Source organism: Arachis hypogaea, chromosome 18 (genome assembly GCF_003086295.3).
Source record: "Arachis hypogaea cultivar Tifrunner chromosome 18, arahy.Tifrunner.gnm2.J5K5, whole genome shotgun sequence".
Lineage (NCBI taxonomy): Eukaryota > Viridiplantae > Streptophyta > Magnoliopsida > Fabales > Fabaceae > Arachis > Arachis hypogaea.
The window spans coordinates 125843988-125863837 of record NC_092053.1 but is presented as its reverse complement, the minus strand read 5'-3'; the positions used below and the strand labels follow the sequence as shown (position 1 = coordinate 125863837).

The following is a 19850-nucleotide window of genomic DNA, read 5'->3' as shown; positions in this document are numbered from 1 at the left end:
TGTGCAGGATGTCTATTCAGTCCCGCTAACGTTATAGATCTTGCTCACAAAAATAAGGATTATCATATACTCTCAAGCCACCGAGCTTGAACAAAGACGACCACGTGTAGAGTTTTCTTTAGTCTTGTTAATAGCCACAAACTTATAGTATAGTTATCCTTGTCGCGGGTGGGAAGAAAACAAAACATGATGTCAAAAATCATAGTGATGGAAATCAGATCTTACCTTTCTCTGATGGGAAGGATTTGAATTGTTGTTTTTAAGATAAGATGAGGATGTTTTTCCGCAACCTGGAATTCATCCGTAGTGAAATTAATCCAGAAAATATCACATGTAAGACAACATATCTGGGACCAATCTTTCCAATATCACCGCCCAATGCGAATGTCGATGTCCACTTAGCCTCAGCGGAAGAATATATTCTATAGTAAAGGAACTTGTTAGGAAGGTTTTTTTGAAAGCATGACAAACGACAAATGAATACTGTTTGGAAGGTATGCAAATGCAAACACATTGATTGCCATATGATGAGTAAACTGCTTTAGCTGTGGAATTTGTTTCATTGATCGGATAGCATGTTCCAAACCACAAGTACCACCTTTTGCTCCAACGTTGAATATTTAGCACATATGCTCCCGTTGTGTTCTCCAATGATATCAAAGTTTCCATAGTTGGGTTGGTATGGCAGTAAGGGGATGGATAAAATGTTACCTGTGGTAGGAGTTAACCTAATTATTCTGATGTTTGTGCGGTCCAATGAGGAAAGAAAATTTGTATCAATATTGATTTTTCTCTTGTTGAACAGGTTACGTACTGCCGCCACAAAAATGCCTCACCTGTGAGTTCTTCTTTCCATTCATGTGAAACATTCTGCATCTACCAATTGTAGCAGGATCACACCTGGAAATTATATCCAATATGAATCTTTTGGAAGCGTTGTTGTGAGATGCAAGGAGTGTAACTTGATTATTCATCTACTTGTTGAACAAAAAAACATTGAAGGTAGGTTGATTTGTGAGTTATAGTTACAGAAATAGTATTCTTAGAAGGAAGTTTGTTGGATCGAGTGTGTATGGTTGCTCTCCTTGGCAGCAACTAAATTTTATCAATGTGTTATGATTGTATATTTTTTGTTGTGATTTTCGATAGTGATTGGCCACATATTTGCTCTATGTTGGTTTAAGAAACATAAGGAGGGGTATAACTAAGAATACAAAAAAGGTGGATACTACAATGAAGATGGCATAATTATTTTCATATGAGTATATTTCTTTTTGACCTTTGGATGATGGATGTATGGTTAGATTTTGATATTTATAAAAGTGTTGTTTTGTTAAAGTGTGGCTAAATAAATAAACCACACTTTTAACCAAAGCATCTTCATAAGAAGATATTTTTGCCATCTTCAAGTAGTATCCACCTACAAAAAATTTGTGCAAATAGAAAGGATTGCTTGGGCATGCAACCAAGTTGCTATCCTACGTATATTGACATGATGGCATCGATATTAGAGTTTTGCACTGCGCAAGCAACTATAGCATCTCTAAAATTGTAGGTGTTGCATCATTACCTACATTAGAGGTTCTTGGGATGGTAGCATGTACATAGGGATAATAGAATTATTATTAGTTTTTTTATCTTTCACCACTAACAAAAAGCTAATTAGCAAAGAGGTGATTAAGTGTTTTTGGAAAATTTCTTTATCTATATAATAATATGGAATATGGATGGCACACGGTGATAATTTTAACATTTCAATGATAATTTTAATATTTAATCTATACTACTACTTTTCATAGTATATATAATCATATATTAATATATAACTTTAATTACACACACTACTTTCATAGTATATATATTCATATATTAATATATAATTTTAATTACACACACACACACACATATATATATTAATATTCTTAATTATCTACAATTTTATATTTATTTTTGATATATAATTTTGATGCATAATATAAATAAAAAATTTATAATTGATCCATAGGTGTCAATATGAAATTGATATTTTTAAATATTTTAAAAATATATAAGTTATAATTTATTGATATAACGGTATAGATTATGTTCTATTTATCTGGGCCAGGTCGTAAGCTTTGCGTGAGTCGACCTTTACCTTAAGAGATAGGCTCGATTATTAATGAGTTGAGCCTTGAGCCAATCTCAATTTGTGTGAGTCGAGCTTCAGTCTGTTCAACCTCATTTCAGCTTGGCTCAATTCCAGCCCTAGCAATTATGAAAACTTCAAAAATATTTCTGGGGGGGGGGCCAAAATTGTAACATAGAAAAAACAAAAAAATATTGATATAAAAATAAAATTTAAATAAATAACTGCTTTTAAGTTTGTAACTAAGATGATAATAAAAGCATAATTTTATACAAATTTTTTTTTTGAAAAGCTTTAAAATCGTACTTTTCGAATACTGCATGGTTTAAAATATTCAATTATTCAATAAGAACTAAATTTTTTTAGTTAGAACGATAAATACTAAAAATTACAATTCTTATTGTATTGTGAATATTTTTTTTTTAAATTTAACTCAAAAACTAACACAGCGTAAAATAGTACCAAATTAATTAAATATAAAAGCACTATTAAAATTTTTAAAATTTATATGAAAAAATATAATAAAATTATTTACAACCTAGTTTGGAAGTTTAAAACTTTAAAAGTTGTAAATTATAAAAATGTTCCATTAGTTTACACTAATAAAATGACAGCAATAGTTAAATAATATTATAATATTTTGTGTAAAAAATAAAATAAAACCAATGAGACATAAAATACCATTAAATAAATAAACTAATTATTATAATGATTATGATGATGAGTTTTATTGAAGCAATTAATTTATAAAGGACTATTTTAGTAACTGCATTAGTCCAACGAAATTGAAGAAAAATAGTAAGAGAGCTCATTTTTTTAATCAAATTGAAGAAAAGATAAATAGTCCATTAATCAACAAATTTTGCTAAAAAAAAAGAAGTCAAAACGGATGAGTTTAAGACTTAAACACAATATACTTCATATAGTGTATAAAGTTTTGACCAAATGAATTCTAATTATATTCTATATAATTTTGTTCCGAAAGATTTTATAAAAGCTCTGGGGGCAACAACCCCATTTATTTTGAATAGAATAGTTTTCACCATCACACAATTTTGACTTTATAATACACTTTTTTCTATTTTTTTAGTACCTCCATTTTAATAAGTGAATAATTTAAGTCATTATATACTTTGTTCATGCTAGCATAATAGTCGGAATACATATAATAGTAGCTCTTAATTTTATAGACTACTCTTTAGCTTTACTACTCTTAATGGCAACCAACACACTTACACTTCATGGAATAGAATTTCATTGGAATATTAAAATACACACAAAAAGACTTAAATTACATAGCATTGAACTTAAACTTAGTATATAACATTGGAAATAATTAAAACTGGGAAAACACTAATGTCTTTGCATCATAAGCGACATGTGAGTTAAATAAGATCTTGCCACGGTCTTTTAAATAGTAGTTGCTACATTTAATAATACACTTCACATTGTACCATCTAACACATCTAGCCTAAAACCACAAGTGATCACACTGGAAAGCATCCTTGTGAATAAACGTGCGTTGATATAAGTTGTACATGTCCCAGATAGAATGGAGCATTGAGTATCTTCTTATGTTGACTTAGTGGATCAAATCTTAAAAACATGAATTGGGATGTTTCTGGACGGCGCATAAGTGCATTTCTCTCTCTGTGGGTTTTCTTTAACAAAATAAGTTCTTCTTCATGAATCAAAACAGGGTTTTCTAGGCTTCCTATGCCAGTGAATGTGAAAATCTTTTCCCATGCATAGTGAATTCCATTTTTAAGAATTCTGAACATATTTATTTCATACCCATCACGAGTATCTCTATTGGAAACCATGCAAAGAGAATCTTGATATATCAAGAGCCGATGATCATGTGACACTATATGATGTGGTATTGGTATAGTAAAAAAACTCTTGTTTGCAATGGAAAATGAAACAATATAGGAAGGATATGTTGAGTCATGCATGGACCAACTCAACCAAAAGGCAACTCCATCACTGGTCACACAATTTTGATCTAAGTTCTTTACATACTTGGGACAAGGAATAACATATTGCCAATCGGAGCTTTCAGCACAAAACATGGTTAGCCAAGAATCCTGATCGCCTAAATTCCTTTTAAATATATGAACTATTGCATACTTAGAAGACCCAGGATAGTATAGAAAGGCATACGTGAATGTGCACATAGTGCAAAAGTGTTGAGTAGGATCACGTATACTGCGTAATGTATTAGCAGCAGGATTCCATATTAATATTTGAGGTGCTTTACCTGTAGAGGAGAAACGCATACATACATTGCCGTTTGCGGTGCCAATTATTCGAAACCAACCTCCAGGATTTATTGTTACAGGCAATGCAAGCTGCATGGCTTCCCCTGTTGTAGCATCCATCTTCATGATCCAATCAGGCCTTTGATTGAAAGGTCCAAGAGTAAAATGAAGATAGATGAACTGGCCTCTTGCTTTCCACTTTGAGTGTGTCTCTTGCAAAAATGGAATCGCATTCAATTTGTCCCTCCAGTAGTGATTTGTAGCTCTGCATGCAACCAATGTTTTCGGATCACTCTTGAGAAAAATGTCAAAGATTAATTCTTCAGGAAGAGTTAAAGGGTAGGCTTTTGTGGGAGCTATGTCACTCATGCTTCCCTTTAGTTGAACAGATGAGCAGGTTAAGGTTTTTAGTGGAGATGAAAAAGTTGTGCATAAGGGTAGTGTGGTGGTAGTGCCTATTTATTACAAAACATGGAAGCTAAATCAAGAAACATTTTTCTTTTTTTGTTCGGACAATAACAATCAAATTGTTCAAAGAAGTGACATGACTTATGTAATGAAGCATGCAACCAGGGCTTTAGTATTTGGCATATAACCGGTTTGCACATAACTATTACATAAATTTTGGCTAGGAATAAATCACATGGGGCCTAAAGGATATTTTATACTATCCCATTTCTAACCTTGCCATTATGTTTAACTTGTTCTCTTTATTGGAACTTATTGATAAATCATACAAAAGTTTAGAAGATGCCATTCTACTTGTCGTCTTATTTTTTTGATCCGGAACCAAATGTTAGTTTAGTTTCTTTAAGTTGAGGAATTAATTCTTCTTAGCTCCATCATATATGGGCACCTTTATCTATGCTAGTTGATGTGTATTGTTAAGGTTTGAAAATATTTTTTTTAATACATAGTTGCATGCTTTATTGTTTTATCTTTCACTACTTTTAGATAGTTCTCTTAAATGTAGCATTAGCCTTCATTCAAATTGGCAACCTGACAAATATGTGATAGATGTAAAATGAAACAGTAGATGATGCAAACTTCAAGTTAAATAGTGAAGGTGGCAAAAAGCAAATAAAGAAGCTAACTTTTATAACTTAAAAAAATAAATGATGATATAAACAACCATCTTCACCGATTAGACAATTTAAGAATTATTTTTTTATAATACTTAATTGCAAAAAATAATTAGCTGCAATTTTAGCAATTTTTTTTGATATATTTTAATTTATCTCTATTAATTCATTTTGTTATAATAATCATTACCATTGACTATATACTTAAGAGAATTTTAGATGATATGATAATGAATTTGTCGCTGCATAGTGCATAATGAAGAATTTAAAATTTTTTTTATAGTATATATAATTATATATTATATTTCTGAATGACTTAATAATTCCTACAAAAATAGTAAATAATATTTAAAAATTTAATAAATCTAGATTATAAATAATGGTATCATATCTTACAAAAATTCTACTTCTTATTTTGATATTAAGCTAACATCTATTAAGTTTTAAGTATACTAAAGGCAATGTAAGAAAGATTGAAATGACAGGAGGAAATCTTTCATATCTATCTCCATTTAATTCTTTGTCTTGAACTACTCCACAATAAGTAAGAAAAGATTTAGAAATGACCTGAAGCAATATTTCATGTCCCATCTTCATTTAATTTTTTATTTTGAACCACTTGATAATAATTAGTGAGTGCAGTGTAAAAAGAGGCAAACTAATAAATATACATATAAGTAAAAGTAGATACTTAAGTAATAATTACACCTAGCCTCTAATATCTTGAGAAAGTCAACACCCATTTAGCATAGTTCATTAGCAATCAAGTAGGATGGACATAAACCAACATTAAATGTAATAACTTTTGGTAATACACTAACAACACGGTGCTTTAACATGCAAAGTATTATCCTGTTTGTGATAATGCTAGGGGTGCATGCATAGCAATATTATTTTAGTTTTGTCAAACATTTTTTAATATTATTAGGATTGTGTGTGTGTATGATAAAATCGTTTATTTCCTTTCTTCGAAGAACTCTTTGATTATGATAGTAAATGTTAGGACAATTTTATGTAAACAATATTATTTTTTACTTTTTTTTATTCCAAACAACTTCATTAAGATTGATTTTGAATGCTATGTTTGGTGTGACTAATATTTTTTTTTTCATTTATCCAAAGTTGTTTCATAACATAATCAAACTCTCTTGAGTCATTCAAAGCTGCCCTTTAAGATTTGATATTTTTAATATAACTTGCTCATCAAATACGGTATACAATTGGAAACTATTTGGCAAACTTTCACTATGTGTTGTGTCTTTCTAAGAGAAAGAAATCGAACATTTTCTTTTCAAACCCATCGAAGTATATAATCATAAAAACACAGCATAATAAATAAAATACTTTGCACCAACTCAAATACAAACCCTTACAACACAAATAAGGCAGATGAACTTAAAAATAAAGGATAAATACTACAAACGAACCAACAATGCCATGCATGGTGTTCGTTGTACAATGCAAGTCGAACCAATATATGACATTGGTGGTAACACTCATACACACTAAACAAACCACAATAAGCAAAGACATAGTTTTCCACTAAAACCAACTCTAAATAGCACACAACCCTTAAAGCTTTAAACCCTAAGTCCTAGGAAGCATAGTTTGGAGCAACGCATGGCTATTACAACTTTCTAGGTAATCCATCACACAGGAAATAAAGTTTCTTCATATGCATGGATAGATTTAATCTTAACATAATTATCATAAAAAACCCGATGAAGCCTCTTTCTTGTGCCTTCAATGGGGTTATATCGAACCATAAAAAACTGAGAGTACGCAATGACTTGAGCCCCAACCAGTTGTAGGTGCCTCTCCATAACTTGGATAACATCATGATCAACCATGACAGCTGGCACGTACAAAGTACCTATTCCATTATATGTAAATAGTTGTGACCAGTTAACACCTCCATGGGTGTCACTTACTTGCCATATAACTGAGTTGTATGAATAGATTGTGTGATTATTTGATGCCAAACATAGACATCCATCTCTAACCAAAAGGCAACCACAATGAGACGTAGCTTGAGGAGGGACGTAAATTTGGCCAAAAGTCAATGTCATCAATGAAAAAGATACAATGTATGGTTGATCATTGTCTTCACGGTCAGCAAGCCAATACACAACACCACTGGCTGCAACATATGAATGATCCAACCGTTGCACATACGAAGGACATGCAATTCTAACATGCCAATTCCTAGTGAAACTTGTATACATAGTTAAAGTGTAAGCAGTGCTTTCGGGTTCATCTTTAAATACATGCAAAATTGCATAATGAACACTGTTAGGAAAGTGAGCAAAGGCATAAGTGAAAGCACCCTCACAATAACCACCTTGCAAAGGATCATCTAGTACCCGAGGGATTTGAAAAACTGGATTCCAAATCACCAAGTGGCTTCTCCTTCCAAGGGAGGAGTAACGGATACAGAAGATTCCCATCTCGACTCCAATGAGCTGAAACCAACCGTGTTGGGTTAAAAGAAAAGGCAAGTTGAGGTAGCCGGTTTCCCCGGTAACGGCATCAATCTTCATTATCCAATCCACCGAGGTGATCACAGGAGATGCAAACCCAAAGTGAATGAATAGTGAGCAGCCACGCCTTTTCCATATCCTTGAGATTTGACTGAGAAATTCAAATGAAGTTACCCTTTGCCTCCAATAACGGCAAGTAGCACTGAAACTGACAATGGTTTGAGCGTCACATAAATAGAGGATCTCACTTATAATCTCATCAGGGAGTTGTGGAACCTCAACTTCTGTTGGAGGTATATCACTCATACTTAGGATTACAAAGTGTAAAATAGAGTACTTGACAAACTCCAAACAATATGTTGTGGTGACCAATGCTTGTTGAAGTCCATTTATAGAATGTTAATATGTCTTTGAAAGCACAACTACCTTCTTCAGATGCAATAAATTTCACAAGTTTTAGGTCTTGCATGGTTTAGCTAACATTAAGTGCAAAATGACCTTGTAAGATACTAAATAGTGAAAGAGTTGGGATGGATAAATAAAGCTGAGCTTTTAAGGAGCAAGATTTAAATTACTATATTAATTATTAACGATAAAATCGTATTTTAGAGATTTTTTTACGTAATTCTACCAAAAGGCTTTAGAAATGTAAGTAGATGATAATTACAAATTTGGGTAAAGTATATTTTTTGCCTCTGAAATTTGTTTAAAATTCAAGAAATATTCTAAATTTTACTTTGTTTCACCTTTATCCAAAAAATTTTTAAATTTGAATCAAATATATCGTTGATAGGAAAATTGTATAAAAGATAATTTACTAAAATATTAATCATTAAATTACTATATAATTTAAACCAATTATATATTTAAAAAATAGGAGTATAATTAAAATTTTTACACATTGTTCATAACTTGCAAATGATGTGACTATACTATTAATTTTATTTCGATAAAATGTCTCTTTGGTAAACACTTGAACACCACGTTTATGAAAATCATTATCCTCATTCCTGTCATTATTATTATTATTATTATTCAAAGCTGTGTTATGTCCAACAATCTATATATTATAGGAGAACAAAACTATAAATAAAGAATTGTAAAATTATGTAAAAAATTACTCACAAAGAGTACATTTAATTGAAAGTGAAAACTTATCCTGAGACAAAATTAAAACAAAATAAACCTTCGATGACTATTTTTAAAACTTTTAACTATTATTGAAAGACAAAAAATGTATTTATTCTACAAATTTATTTAATCTTTGCAAAATGACCTTGTAAAATACTAAATAGTGAAAGAGTTGGGATGGATAAATAAAGTCGAGCTTTTAAGGAGCAAGACTCAAATTACCATATTAATTGTTAACGATAAAATTGTATTTTCAAAATTTTTTTGACAAAATTCTTCCAAAAGGCTTTAGAATTGTAAGTAGATGATAATTACAAATTTGGATAAAGTATATTTTTTTTTCTCTGAAATTCGTTTAAAATTTTAGGAATACTCTAAGTTTTAGTTTGTTTCACCTTTATCCTTAAAGTTTTTAAATTTGAATCAAATATATCGTTGACAATAAAATTGTATAAAAGATAATTTACTCAAATATTAATCATTAAAGTATTATATAATCTCAACCAATAATATATTTAAAAAATAGGAGTATAATTAAAATATTTAATAATTTTTCATAACTTGCATATGATGTGATTATATTATTATTTTGATTTCGATCAAATGTCCCTTTGGTAAGCATTTGAACACCATGTTTATAAAAATCATTAACTTATTTAATTTCTGTCAAAAATATTATTATTATTATTATTATTATTATTATTATTATTATTATTATTATTATTATTATTATTATTATTATTATTATTATTCTTCACAGCTGTGTTATGCCCAATAATTTATATAGTATAGGAGAACAAAACTATAAATAAAGAATTGTAAAATTGTGTAAAAAATTATTCAGGAAGAGTACATTTAATTCAAAGGAAAAACTTATCCTAAGACAAAATTGAAACAAAATAAACCTTGATGACTATTTTTGAAACTTTTAACTATTATTGAAAGACGAAAAATGTATCAATTCAACAAATTTATTTAATCTTATCTTTGTTATTTATTTAATTATGTCCAATATATAATTAGAGAATTTTTTTAAAAAATAACTGTTGATATTGATATAAATAATATTTAAAATAGCTCTGATAACTGATAACTAAGATAAAAAAAATATATTGTATAACATAATTTACTCAAATATTAATCACTAAATATTATATAATCTCAATCAATTATATATTTAAAAAATAGGAGTATAATTAAAACTTCTAATTATTTTTCATAACTTGCATATGATGTGATTATATTACTATTTTCAAATAACTAATATTTATAAAAAATGACGATAATTCTATCAAATTCTTAAAGTGGCTATGTTTAGGGTATGCGATCAAAAACAAAAGTTAATCCAACATTATTCAATAGGTTTTTAAATTAGGATTTATGTCATCTGTTATAAATCTATGGTGTTATTAAGAAGTTGGTGCAATTAATAGAATGGATGGAACCACATCAATCACTAAGACAATACCAACTCTGTGACTTTGCTATTTAGAAGCCATACAATCTACATGACTACATGTTTTCTTTTAAAGCAAACATTAATGGTTGACAATGACATTTACTTTTTCTTTTGGGGTATTATTAACTCTAAGTAGTAAAACAATAGATACCTATAAACTGTACTTGGTGTGCATAAAGTATCTGTGTTAACAAATGAGCCTCATTTAAAATATGAAATGTGAAATGATGGCTTCCATCAGAGCATTAATCAACAGGTTACTTTACTAACTATGGTTGATTCTCAAATTGTTAAAAGAGTCACTCCCCATTATAAGATAGTTTTCGAACCCGAGCTGGATCGGCTGGCTGATAAAAAACTGAACAGAAAATATGTTGAACCGGAAATTAACCGGTGAATCTCCTGATCCGGGGGGTTTATTAAAGGATTACGGTTCGAATACCCCCCCCTCATAAGAGCCCGGTTTTATAGGTTAGGAAAAAAAATACAAAAAAAATAAAATAAAACAAATGACAACCCAAAACCCGCAACCCACTCCCACCCCTCTTAGCCTCTACTCTCTGAAAATGCAGAGACTTTCAAAAAGAAACGTAGCCACCCACAGCCACCCACCCCATAGCCACCGCAGGCCACACAGCCCCACATAGTTGTGATCACCGAGCCCTTCTCTTCCTTGTCTATCTGTCGCCCTCTTTGACTCTGTCGCTGCCTCGCTGCTCCTCGCCTTGGGTCGTCGTTAATGATTTTCTGCTCCTCGCCGTGGGTCGTCGTCGCCGTGTCTCCAATCCTCGTCGTGTGTCGTCGCGGGTTCTACCTTCATCTTTTGCGTCGTTTCTGCTTCTGACCCCCGTCGCGTGTCTGCTACTCCCTTCCTCGCCGGCATCGTTTCTGGTTGTCCAATTCACACCGTATCTCACCGTCGTTGCTTCTGTTCTGCGTGTGGTGTTTCGCAGTTGCAGTTTATCACGATGGCCAAAGTTTTCAAATGTTAAACCCTCAGGTCTAAAGTCTCAGAGTAACTCTCTCGGACTCGACTCTTCTAAAATTTGAACTTTATTCTCAATCTGCATGTGGTGTCTTTTTTATGATTCTGATTGTTCAGATATTAATTTCTTGATTCTTTATTTGAATTCTTTCTGTTGATGAGTTTTAAATTCAATTGTTCAATTTATTAATCCTGCCTTCAGATGTTGATGCTGATTTATTCTAATTTTGGATTGGTGATTCCAGTAGCTGATTTCCTGATTCTAAAATGTTGATGATGATATGGTGCATGCCTCATTGCATTCTGATGGACTGCTGAAATTTTCGTAATTATGAGATATTTATGGTTTGATTCTGATTGCTTAGCTGCACTGTGATTATGCTTTTTTCTTTATATTTTGTTGTTGATTAATTGTAAGTTTTAAATCATAAAATGTTGACTGGTTGCTGAACTGATTAGGCATAAGTATGGCACTGGATGAATTTGTTGAAGGTACAAATAAAGATAGCAAAGATAAAAAAATAAAAAGCCAAGAAGACTGAGATTGGTTTGTTAAGATTAGTGTTCTCAACTTGGTTATTCATCTGCATAATAATTTTGAAGTACATGTGTAAATAGCTTCTAATGAGATTGGTTATTAAGCTTTATTTGGTAGCAATGTGTTAGCAATGTATAAATGGGGAGTACACGTGTCAATGTGTTAGCAAGGAAGACTGTTTTGCTATTCTACTTTTAAGTTTGGTTTGTTAAGATTAGTGTTCTCAACTTGGTTATCGATCTGCATAATAATTTTGAAGTACATGTATAAATAGCTATGACTAATCAGGTAAAGAGAGAGATTTAGATCATTGATTTTGTATGGATCTTTTTTTCTTACACTAATAATAAAGAGGTATATTCAGATTTTTTCGTTCTGTTCTCTTCTAAGATTCCTTTGTTGGTCTTTGTTCTTCAAGCTATTTCATTCTTCTTCATTCAGCTTTGGCTTCTTGGTACAATTGAAATGTTGAATTGGTTATAAGTTGCTGAAATAGTTTGATTGCATTTGGATTGGTTTTGGATCAGTTCTAAATTAGCTAATGAATTGCTCAATCATTCCGCAGATATAATTGTTGTTGACTACTATTAGGTTTTCAAGATTTTCACTATTTTATATTATTTTACATGTTGTGAAACTCATAGACCAACAACAATAAGAAAAACCCATAAAACATGAGTGCTTACATAGGAGAGTATGGGTGGGGCGGGTTCATGAGTGGGTTTTCAGGCGGGTTGAATTATTTTTTGGCTAGACTGACCCGATGACCAGATAAAGGAAACGTGCTTATCACTGTCACCAAAGAATTTAACATAACAAAAAATTTGGTTTTCTCATTTTCTTAACTAATGACAGATTTGATGCATGTTTTAAATATCATTTAAATTAAGTATTTAAATAAATATTCTCATTAAAAGAAAAGATAAAAATATTTAATTACTATTTTAGTCCATGTACTTATTATTTTTTTTTTCCAAAAATAGTAATTTAGTAATAATATACATTGAATGATTTTTTTTGGGTTAAAATTAAATTCAGCAAAAATATTATATAACCCATAACTTGTAATTGGGAAGAAAAAAATAATAAGTTTAAATGAAAACAAAAATAGAATGACATATTAATTATAAATGGATAAAAATAACCACATCAAAATCATATGTATATTGATGGATAGATAAAAAAAAAATAAAAGCGGGACATAAGAAACACAATCCTTTTTTTGCTTTTGAATGTATAATGAAAATGGACACAAAGTTTGCTAGTAAGAGGTGGGTGAGTAGTGATTAGATAATTTAGAGACTTCAACTCTGTGATTGTTTGTAGTTAGGGTCTTAATGTCATGGCAGGTGACTATTTGTTGTATGGATAGTTTGTTTAGATGTCCGATGTAACAGTATTTTGTTGGTTATTTTAGTTTATGTTATTTTTCTGTATCAGTTTATCTTTGGGGATGTACATTGTCAAACTGATCTTGCTCATGGTCTTTTGGCTTTGATGAGTTGAACTTATCGGAAAAAAAAAAACATGAAAAATAACTTGATAGTATATTTTGTGTTCAAGTTTTCATTTTATGAAGTTGTTTAATTGTTTGAATTTTTTAGTTGATGACTGAAAAATGGTTGAGAGGAGCGTACTAAATACTTAATTGATGTTTTTGTTTAATGTTGGATGAATTTTATTTTTCTTAATGTTTAATTTGACATGAGTAGTAATGGAACTTGATTAGTGAATTATTACTAATTTTAGTTTATCTTCTGAGAGATTTAAAGGAATATTTATTACTAATATTAGGCATGTATGGGAGATCAATTTTTGCAAAATAAATTCTCTATTGTTAAAGCAAATCATTTTAATAAACATAAATAAAGAGAGTACTTTCGTTTTAGTCATGGCCTAACAGGCCCCGCCCTCGAAACCATATTTTTTCCTCATTTCCAAACTCAACTTTTATGTTGTTTTAAGCAAAGCAAAGGCCTATTTAGCGAGTTTAGTGCCAGGTCTAATCCGTGGTTGTGCCTATCAGCCGAGGCCCCAAAACTTCGTCCAGAAGGAAACGGAAATAAAACTTCTAAACTACATCCTTTGCAGATTATGTTACACCATGTGAACGGTGAACCCGGTACTCCACTCGCTGCCATAGAAGCATCACTTGGTTCCTTGCTTCATTTCGGAAACCCTAAACCCTACCAACTCTCAACTTGTTAACCCTCAAAAGACCGGTACCAGAAGAGAAAACAAAGCGTAGGCATGGCTATTTCTGCTTCCAGGAGTGACATTAACAGGTAAAAAAACTTCAACCACCATACTTTCATGACTCTATATTTTTCATTGCATACTATGAGACACATGCATGTGTCTTCCTTAAAAATCAGAGCTTTATACTTCAAAGTGGGTACTTGTGTGAGAAATTTTTTATTATTTTTGAATATCTATCTATGGGTATAAATTAAAAAAGACGTAACCCTTACCACGAACAGTAGTCGCTTCAAAACTGAATGGGTGAATGTTCCTGAAAATGCAATCAGTTTTTGTGAAAAAGGTTACTTACTAAATGAAAATAGTACAATCTAACATTGTTTACCCTTTCGTTAACACAGAAGATTTATGGCAACAATGAATAGTTGGCCTTCAGATGATGATAGACTTATCAAGTTTCGTCTTGTCAAAGTAAAGGTAAACTGATTTTGTTGTAATTTTAAGTTACATAGAATTAAATTTCAATTTCCACGGCGACTGAAATATGTTCATATGATGTTAGGGCAAAAGACATTTTCCCAAACACTTTTTAGCAAGATATGGAAAAGAATTTGGTAATACATGTTTTGCAATTGATCACTGTGACAACTGCTTGAAGATTCAGTTAGTCGGTAATCATATGAATAGAGTTATAGAAGAAGACACATTTGAGACAATTAGAGCCTTTTATCAAGCAGAAAGAGATGTAACAGTTAAGCTTTGGTATGTAGGCTTTGGTCTCTTTTATCTTTCCCTGTGGGATAAGATGAACTTTGAGTTAGCTTTGACCCAAAATCCAAATTTCTATGTGAGAGACCAACTAACCTCTGACAAACTTGATGAAATTGAACTGAATTTGAATCTAAAGTACGTACAAAAGGATGAACAACCTCAAGTGACCTCAAGTAGCGGTGATTCACCTCAGTCAACAGATGTTGAAGAAGTAGTAGGCCCTAACACGGCTGATCCTGTCGAAATCGACAATCACATGAGGTAAGATGACTCTTACTCCATAGTTGATTTTGTGACTTTTGTCATCCCATTTCATTCCTTTCAACAAACATAATCATAGAAATCAATTATCTGACAATTACAATGTGTTCAAATTTGTTGATCTATGTTAGAGACATAATTTTTCACACTTACTCCAAAGAACTCCAGCCAAGTGACATTGGAGCCAGCAGACTGGTAAAATAACACAACACTACTATGAGTCTATGTTGTATGGTTCAATTAATTTAACCTGTTAGCAATTATATTAATAATTTTGTTTTGGAATGACGCCCACAGTATGTGCCAGTTGACTTCGCAGAAATATTGAAAACATTCGGAGATGCTGCCATTTGGACAATAATAAGTCCCCCTTCGCCACAGGGGTCTACTTTTCTGTTCCAAGGCCATCAAAATCCTACTAATCCTTTTGATATCAGGTTTGGACTCGGATGGCAGGATTTTTGCAAGGCACATGTGCTGAAACCAAAAGATCTTCTAGCCTTTAGGATAGTCTGCAAACGTAATTTGCGAATGATGGTAGACATTCGAAGGTATCCGAGAGAGTAGAACATCCGCAAGTCTTGTGAGAAGATACATTTTTATGAGCTGAATCCTGATATATGATGTATCTTTTGAGCTAGAGTTATCAACTGATGTAAAACATCATCTAATATGATGAATGAGATATTGAATGAGATATTGTATTAGGTTTTCCTTGCCTCTGCAGTTCAATCTTCATTTTAAATTAGTAATTGTCTTGTCTGAATACTTTGTAGCAAGAGAAACAACTTCTTAAACATTGCCCAACATATATATATATATATATATATATATATATATATATATATATATATATATATATATATATATATATTAACCTGTTGTGATGAAAGCCACAGGATGGATATTGAATGAGATATTGTATTAGGTTTTCTTTGCCTCTGCACTTCATTCTTCATTTTAAATTAGTAATTTTCTTGTCTGAATACTTTGTAGCAAGAGAAACAACCATTGTACTAATACTTCAAGTTGTATACACTTGCTACACTGTTCTTTAAAGGTATTTCAACATCAGCGAACAATTTAGATGATGAAAAAGCTTGTTGAAATTTCTGACTTTATTTTCTCATATAACCATATATATATATATATTGACTAATGAATTTTCGAACAAATGAACTACTAAAATGAGCAGCAACCAAATTTCATACTAATCTTTTATATATATATATAGCTAAATATACATACATGCACCTTGCACCCACTTACACCTACCTTCATCATTCAACCCCTAACTAATTAGAACTTACAACACCTTGAACTTAATTCCCATGTACTTGACATTACACTACTAAAGCAACAACATGTAATATAACATATTTAACATTAGTTTTACAACATTAATTCCTCAATTCACCCTTATGCAAAACAACTCAAACTAAGATTACTCTAGCTTCCTCTTTCCAGTGTTTCTTTTAAATGTCTTGTTGCTGGAACCTTGACCATCTGGAGTACATATCCCTACCGTGATAGCATTGTCAACAACCTCACCGACCACCGACTTAACGGGACTGGCATGGACGCTTTCACATTTGCTTTCAGTTGGGGAGTCCTGCGTGCACAAAAAAATGTAAGGCCTTCTAAAACATAACATAATATAAATTAACTTTTTGGATTATCTTTAATTGCCTTCTAACCTTCAATGCAGATATAAAACCCAACGCATTTGCTTCTGATTCAGTTTCCAATTGGCAAGAACCATCCAAAGTGGCACTAAAACTTTGATCCCCTTCATGAGAACCACCACCCAAACTGGTTGTAAAACTGTGAACCCTTGCCTAAACCACCAAAACACACTACTTGTAAGCAACAAAAGTAGGTAGTCTATTAACGAACAAAACATGTTAAACCGGATGCCAGCATACCCCAATATTAACGGAAGTCGAAGATTCCGTCGAATAAAGGCCTATCAGCGACTCATCATCACTTATCTTAACTACATTGTAAGGCTGGTCAACCGACCTGATATTCCGATACGTCACAGACAATTTAAACAAATACTTCCTTTCAACAATCGCATCGAAAGCTTTCGGATACGAACTTCCCGGGTATGTATCCTATGTTTTGGCAATTAACAACTTAGAAACAGGTCTTGCCGATAATTGAAAATATTATTAATCACAAAGACTTACAGTCGGATCACGTATTTCACTGGCTGATTTGCCAACAATAGTCTTGGCTTCTGAATTCCATAAGGTCACCTTAATACAACCGGTACCATCAGTAAGGATGACAGCAAGACGATATCTATAAACACAACACAATTGTAATGGCAATTAGGAAGACCAACTTGTATCGTGACACATGCTAAATAAATGCACATGAATACATCCTTATTGTCATCTAATTACCTCAGAGCACCATTAAACCCAACCTTTCTACAATGATCACACCAATAGCGGTCCTTATTTGGCTGCACTTTTCTGGGACATGTGTTGCACGATACGTAGAACCAATCCTTCAAACCCACATCGACAGAAACTATGGTACCAACAACCCAACATGATGTCTCCTAACCATTTAAAAAAAACATAACGTCTTTCCATCAACAGAACATAAAATAAAGGAATGTTTAAACCCAAACACTCAACCAAAAAGCTCACATGGTCCAAGTTGAGAACTTCTTCCATTGACTTGATTGGAATTGTTCCTCGAGATATTTCATCAGAGACGGAAGGTTGGCCATGACTCTCGATAAGATTGATTCTCTGAGAAGCTAGATCACCTTGCTCAAGTAAACTACATAACACAAAAAATATTGAACATAACACAGCACAGTTTTTATTGTTAAAAAAAATTATGCATATATGGAGAAAAAACTAAAGGAATTGACCTTCCCTTTTTTTCATTTTTTGCATACCTCTTCTTGAAACTAATAACAGCAGGGAAGTCAGCATTACAATATACTCGAGAAGGGTCAAAGCTACTTTGGATGTTAACATCATTCAAATATACATATGGTTTAAAAAGCTGGGCAACCATAACTAATGGCTCACAATCTGGCCTATGCAAGAATGTAACCACTTCATCAACAAAGGTGCCAAATAGAGTACACTTCATCTTATGTCCCCTAAAAACACAGGCAGAATGCATCAATAAGAACACCACCAAAGTGACACAAAAACAGCTAATATAAAAAAGATTATAACCACGTCAAAATTCATTCAACAACAAAAGGAGAATCAAGAAAACAAACTCTAAATCCTCCAAGTAAACCACCATGCGTTTAGTGTGTTGCCCAGTTTTGGTAACCAAATCTCTTGCATCTTCTTTAGCTACCACATGACCAATGCAATCTACATAAGACATGGAAAACATACTCTGATCACTTACTATTCACTCCGGTTCAAAGTGACCAAGAATTAAAGAAACCATAACAGCCTAGAATGAAAGACCGAATACTAACCGATCAAGTGGTTTTGAGCGACAACTGAAGCCATTGCCTCAATTTCTTCATACTTTGTGAATCGAAACGGGTTGAAAACAAATGTGTCAGGGGTGAGTCTAGACACAGACGTTTTCATATAAAAACTTAGTTTATATTTGTGAGGTGTAGTCCTCACTGACTTTCCATAGCCTTGCACAATGAAGTTCTTCATGGAATAGATTTCATGCTCGCGGATAACACTCCTAAATATCACAATGCTGTTCCTCGGTACACTACAATGGATCCGATCACCCTATATGAACAAAAGCCAACCACATAAAAACAAAGAAAGATTTAATATAATAAATTACATTAATAAACCCACAGGCCTGGGCACACTAAAATAATAACGATTTCAATACATGATACACTTACCCGTTCATCCTGAAGGATCATCTCGATGCTAAAAGCTTCATCCGGATTCCACTGACTCGGAACCTCGTACAGTCGAACAACGCCCACCACCACGGACCATTCTAGTTTAGACGGGTTGATGTCTGCCACACGATCAACTCCATGGGTTGCACTATTTGAAATACTAAGCGTGGCCATCTAAAAGTGTGTACACCTTCTACACAATCTTGTGCAACAAACATGTATATATACACTACCAGCTGCTCGAAAGGCAGACCAAGAAATTGTAATAAAAAGTTGCTATTGAAATGTGTTAAAAGAGCGGGAAAGTTTAACATACTTTATGCATGTCTAATCCAACATGGTGATCCTCCAAATCACTTATCAACCAATGAGAAAACAGGAACTTCATTTTATTGCATGACCTTGGGATTGCCGAAACCAAACTGAGAAGGAGAAACTTGAGAAGTAACCAAATGCTGCAAACTTGAAACCAAACTGAGAAGGAGAAACTTGAGAACTAACCAAATGCTACAAATTTCTAATGAGATTGGTTATTAAGCTTTATTTGGTAGCAATGTGTTAGCAATGTATAAATAGGGAGTACACGTGTCAATGTGTTAGCAAGGAAGGGTTTGTTACACTGTTTTGCTATTCTACTTTTAATATTATAAAGAGAAGGAGAAACCAAACTGAGAAGGAGAAACTTGAGAAGTA

The 19850-nt window shown here is 32.3% G+C and overlaps 3 protein-coding genes across 4 annotated transcripts; 1 reads left to right on the top strand and 2 right to left on the bottom strand.

Moving 5' to 3' along the window:
- Nucleotides 1-7117: 7117 nt before the first annotated feature.
- Nucleotides 7118-8254, bottom strand: LOC112770470 (putative F-box protein At3g25460). The gene has a single exon (XM_025814823.1). The coding sequence runs from the start codon at nucleotides 8252-8254 to the stop codon at nucleotides 7118-7120; it is 1137 nt and encodes a 378-aa protein (XP_025670608.1).
- Nucleotides 8255-14175: 5921 nt separating this feature from the next.
- Nucleotides 14176-16012, top strand: LOC112769027 (uncharacterized). Of its 2 annotated transcripts, none has more exons than XM_072224294.1 (5): nucleotides 14176-14346; nucleotides 14662-14737; nucleotides 15168-15292; nucleotides 15424-15487; nucleotides 15590-16012. In XM_072224294.1, exons 1-5 carry the CDS (start codon nucleotides 14312-14314, stop codon nucleotides 15857-15859), a joined length of 570 nt encoding a protein of 189 aa, XP_072080395.1. In that variant the 5' UTR covers nucleotides 14176-14311; the 3' UTR covers nucleotides 15860-16012. The 2 variants fall into 2 exon arrangements, with proteins under 2 accessions (XP_072080395.1, XP_025669204.1); XM_025813419.3 differs by having other exon boundaries at nucleotides 14823-15292.
- Nucleotides 16013-16602: 590 nt separating this feature from the next.
- Nucleotides 16603-18792, bottom strand: LOC112770469 (replication protein A 70 kDa DNA-binding subunit A-like). The gene is made up of 9 exons (XM_029294948.2): nucleotides 18759-18792; nucleotides 18549-18648; nucleotides 18213-18422; nucleotides 17956-18091; nucleotides 17704-17864; nucleotides 17485-17599; nucleotides 17218-17409; nucleotides 16990-17130; nucleotides 16603-16904 (listed from the first exon to the last, which is right to left on the bottom strand). Exons 1-9 carry the CDS (start codon nucleotides 18790-18792, stop codon nucleotides 16737-16739), a joined length of 1257 nt encoding a protein of 418 aa, XP_029150781.2. The 3' UTR covers nucleotides 16603-16736.
- Between the last annotated feature and the right edge of the window lie 1058 nt (nucleotides 18793-19850).